At 39.3% G+C, this 3,754-nt stretch overlaps 2 protein-coding genes across 2 annotated transcripts in view; both read left to right on the forward strand.

Annotated features, from left to right (window-relative positions):
• The first annotated feature begins 302 nt into the window (after positions 1–302).
• Positions 303–2,379, forward strand: LOC107727340 (tetratricopeptide repeat protein 13-like). Its single transcript, XM_016537183.1, has 5 exons — positions 303–477; positions 1,324–1,418; positions 2,000–2,075; positions 2,173–2,217; positions 2,357–2,379. The coding sequence occupies exons 1-5, from the start codon at positions 309–311 to the stop codon at positions 2,377–2,379; spliced, it is 408 nt and encodes a 135-aa protein (XP_016392669.1). The 5' UTR covers positions 303–308.
• An 88-nt stretch (positions 2,380–2,467) lies between these two features.
• Positions 2,468–3,754, forward strand: part of LOC107727341 (tetratricopeptide repeat protein 13) — a gene marked incomplete at its 3' end in the record, with an annotated part of 21,908 nt that continues 20,621 nt past the window's right edge. Inside the window, exons 1-3 of the mRNA XM_016537184.1 lie at positions 2,468–2,581; positions 3,163–3,238; positions 3,336–3,406. Coding sequence (XP_016392670.1) covers positions 2,468–2,581; positions 3,163–3,238; positions 3,336–3,406 — 261 coding nt within the window. The remainder of the gene's footprint in view (positions 2,582–3,162; positions 3,239–3,335; positions 3,407–3,754) is intronic.

Below are 3,754 nucleotides of genomic sequence, written 5' to 3' on the forward strand. Positions count from 1 at the left end.
AACTTTATGATGCACTCACACATATGGTGATCTTCAGTATTCCGTTGCTATAATCTCGATGCAGTTCGTTTGCATCTTCGTTACACTCGACGCATTTAAACAGTCCCGGTGCCATTCTCCATATGACAGCACTAAAACACGCCTACTGCTTCCTGAACCTCCATAAGAGGCGGGGCTTATCAGGCTACTGACGGGAAATGTAGTTCTTTTATCCTCCGTCACCACTGCTGGAAGCAGGGATTTAGTTCCACGCAACTACATTACACAGACTACACCGTTCCTCACCTGCTCATAACATTACTCACAACATGGCACCTGCTGGCGGGGGTGTTGTGCCGGCAGCTCTGTCGCTGCTGTACTTATGCGGAGCTATTTTATCCAGCGAGTATTTCTCCACCTTGACTTTTTTCAACAGCGACCTTCACAAGCACGGCTGCAGCTCTCCGGCCGAGTGGGAGGAGTATGCGGCGGACTGCGGTGAGCTTCTGCCACGTCCTGATGTATAGAATGTGCATCTGCTTCACTCTCTTCCGCTTAACGTTACAGTGAAACGAGCTTGATCATACAAGCAGAAATTCAGACCATACAGGAGAAACTCGCATCATGCATGCAGCAACTCATGTCACACATGCAGAAACTCTAAAAATGCTTGTAGAAACTCATGCGGATCATGCATGCAAAACCCCGGTGCCTCTTGCATGTCCTTCTAATTGCTAAATAAACATGCAACAAGAACATTTTTATTGGGTGTCACCGAGTTCAAGATTGCTTTTAGCAGATGTATCTTGGCATTACAATGGAGATTGGAGATGATAGTGGTATTCTTTGAAATAACTTAAATGAGTGCCTTGAAAACACAATTAACAAGAGTCCACTGTTTTCAATAGTAACAATAACTATAGGAAGTAAATACGGCATTTTTCCAAATTACCATGGTGACTGGGTCTTCTGTTTCAGGTTGTGTTTTGATCCAAAGGAGTCTTGAATTACAATCCTAGTAACACATAATGAAAGAACACAATGTACTTACTTAAGTGCTCCATAGTGTATAAGAGATTAGGTTATGTTAGGTTACCTATTATTGGTGGATTGTTTAATAATTTCATGCTTAAGTAATTTGTGACCCTGGACCACAAAACCAGTCATAAGGGTAAATTTTTTGATAGGGTCAATTTTTCCCTATGCTTTCCATTGATGTATGGTTTGTTAGGATCGGACAATATTTGACCGAGATGCAACTATTTGAATACGTTTAGTTCAAGCCAAAGTTATCTGGTTAGCCTTTTATCTGTCACATCCGGTGAATGGTTTTTGGTCCCTCAGAGTCAGCTATCCTGCAGTTGGAGGATCCGGACTGTGAAGAGGGGAGCAACCCGCCCTGCGAGTCCATCTTTTCACTCAATGCAGAGAAAATCCTTGTGAGTTGCATTTGCATTATATTGCACTGTGTTAAATTATTAGTTCAGGCCAAAATGAAAATGCTGTCATTGTTTATTTACTCTCGGTTTGACTTGCTTTCTTTTGAACACAGAACCTTTGAAGAATATTGATTAAGTGACTGGGTTCTGGGGCTTTTAAGCTCTAAAATAAAATAAAAAAGCACCATAAAATGTGCTTTAATGTTGTTTTTTCTTCCCCATTCATTTTAAGTGCATGAAAAAGAGACACTGGTACATTTAATATATATTTTTTCCTTTTGAGTTTTTATTGAAGAAAGAAAGTCATAAAGTGTGTGAGGGTGTGTAAATGATGACAGAATTTTCATTTTCAGGTGAATATTCCTTCAACACCTGCTCTTTAGAACTTAGAACACTGTAAAAAGAGTGTCAAGCCTAAACCAAAACGCTTCCTATCCAGCACAAAAAAAAGGTGTTTTTCTCATCCTCTGTAATTATGGGTCTCTTCGCATTGTTTTTGCAAGCACTGGTGGGTTGGATTGATTGCTGGAGGTTGACAGACTTCCTGACATGTTTTTCTTTCTCTCTTTCTGTCACCACAGAATCAGGCAAAGTTGTTTGTCGAACAGCGTCGGTTTCCTTTCGCTGTGGAAAACCAAAATACCAATGAAGAACTTGGTGTGTATCAGCTCATTGTTTTGACTTTGGCAAGTGTGTTTTTTGTGCTTGTCTTTGGTTGATGTTCTCTGTTAACACGGTTTTGTGTTTATTTCAGCCATTGGCTATGTTCTCATTGATCATATTCTCTATATCATCTTTTGTGCTCAACAGAAGAAAGAAGCTCATACAAGCTTGGAACAACATGAGGGTGAGAAAATTATTTAAAAAATTTGTTTTTGTTTTTTTTGGGTGAACTATCCCTTTAAAATCCATGGACAAATCTATACTGGCTATCAAAGCCAGTCAGAAAGCAGTTATCTAGATGGTGTATTGTTTTGAAAAACAACACTCATTACGTTCAGTTCAAGCCAAAGTTATCTGGTTAGCCTTTTATCTGTCACATCCGGTGAATGGTTTTTGGTCCCTCAGAGTCAGCTATCCTGCAGTTGGAGGATCCGGACTGTGAAGAGGGGAGCAACCCGCCCTGCGAGTCCATCTTTTCACTCAATGCAGAGAAAATCCTTGTGAGTTGCATTTGCATTATATTGCACTGTGTTAAATGATTAGTTCAGGCCAAAATGAAAATGCTGTCATTGTTTATTTACTCTCGGTTTGACTTGCTTTCTTTTGAACACAGAACCTTTGAAGAATATTGATTAAGTGACTGGGTTCTGGGGCTTTTAAGCTCTAAAATAAAATAAAAAAGCACCATAAAATGTGCTTTAATGTTGTTTTTTCTTCCCCATTCATTTTAAGTGCATGAAAAAGAGACACTGGTACATTTAATATATATTTTTTCCTTTTGAGTTTTTATTGAAGAAAGAAAGTCATAAAGTGTGTGAGGGTGTGTAAATGATGACAGAATTTTCATTTTCAGGTGAATATTCCTTCAACACCTGCTCTTTAGAACTTAGAACACTGTAAAAAGAGTGTCAAGCCTAAACCAAAACGCTTCCTATCCAGCACAAAAAAAAGGTGTTTTTCTCATCCTCTGTAATTATGGGTCTCTTCGCATTGTTTTTGCAAGCACTGGTGGGTTGGATTGATTGCTGGAGGTTGACAGACTTCCTGACATGTTTTTCTTTCTCTCTTTCTGTCACCACAGAATCAGGCAAAGTTGTTTGTCGAACAGCGTCGGTTTCCTTTCGCTGTGGAAAACCAAAATACCAATGAAGAACTTGGTGTGTATCAGCTCATTGTTTTGACTTTGGCAAGTGTGTTTTTTGTGCTTGTCTTTGGTTGATGTTCTCTGTTAACACGGTTTTGTGTTTATTTCAGCCATTGGCTATGTTCTCATTGGAAATGGCCTGAATGATGAAGCTATCAAGCACTTCTCATTACTGCTACAGGTCAGTTTTGTTGGGACTGAAGTAAACATAATGATACAATGTTTTTTTTTGGTGATAAAATCAACATGAAATCAACGCTGTCCCCCATTTAGCATCATAATTAAAGTTTCTGGCCTTGTTGCGCATGATTTATTAGTTCCCATTTGTTAAAAGCATTCACATCCTCGCAGAACTCATAATTACTTGTAAACTCAGCTCCGATCTTGTAATAATTAAAGGGATAGTACACCCAAAAATGAAAATTCTGTCATTAATTAGTGTGAAAATGACATAATGACATTCCGTCATTACGTCGGATCTGGGTCAGCGCCGCCACACGCTCACGTCATGATACTGTCGTGAACGCGC

Source organism: Sinocyclocheilus rhinocerous, unplaced genomic scaffold (assembly GCF_001515625.1).
Source record: "Sinocyclocheilus rhinocerous isolate Xijiao unplaced genomic scaffold, SAMN03320098_v1.1 scaffold156, whole genome shotgun sequence".
In the NCBI taxonomy this organism is placed as follows: Eukaryota; Metazoa; Chordata; class Actinopteri; order Cypriniformes; family Cyprinidae; genus Sinocyclocheilus; species Sinocyclocheilus rhinocerous.

Excerpts from the sequence above, each read along its gene's own strand:
- LOC107727340 (XM_016537183.1), top strand. The coding sequence starts at position 309 with ATGGCACCTGCTGGCGGGGGTGTTGTGCCGGCAGCTCTGTCGCTGCTG. Across the intron at positions 2,076-2,172 it reads AAATACCAATGAAGAACTTG|CCATTGGCTATGTTCTCATT; the intron begins GTGTGTATCAGC and ends TGTTTATTTCAG. Across the intron at positions 2,218-2,356 it reads TATTCTCTATATCATCTTTT|CCAGTCAGAAAGCAGTTATC; the intron begins GTGCTCAACAGA and ends TGGCTATCAAAG.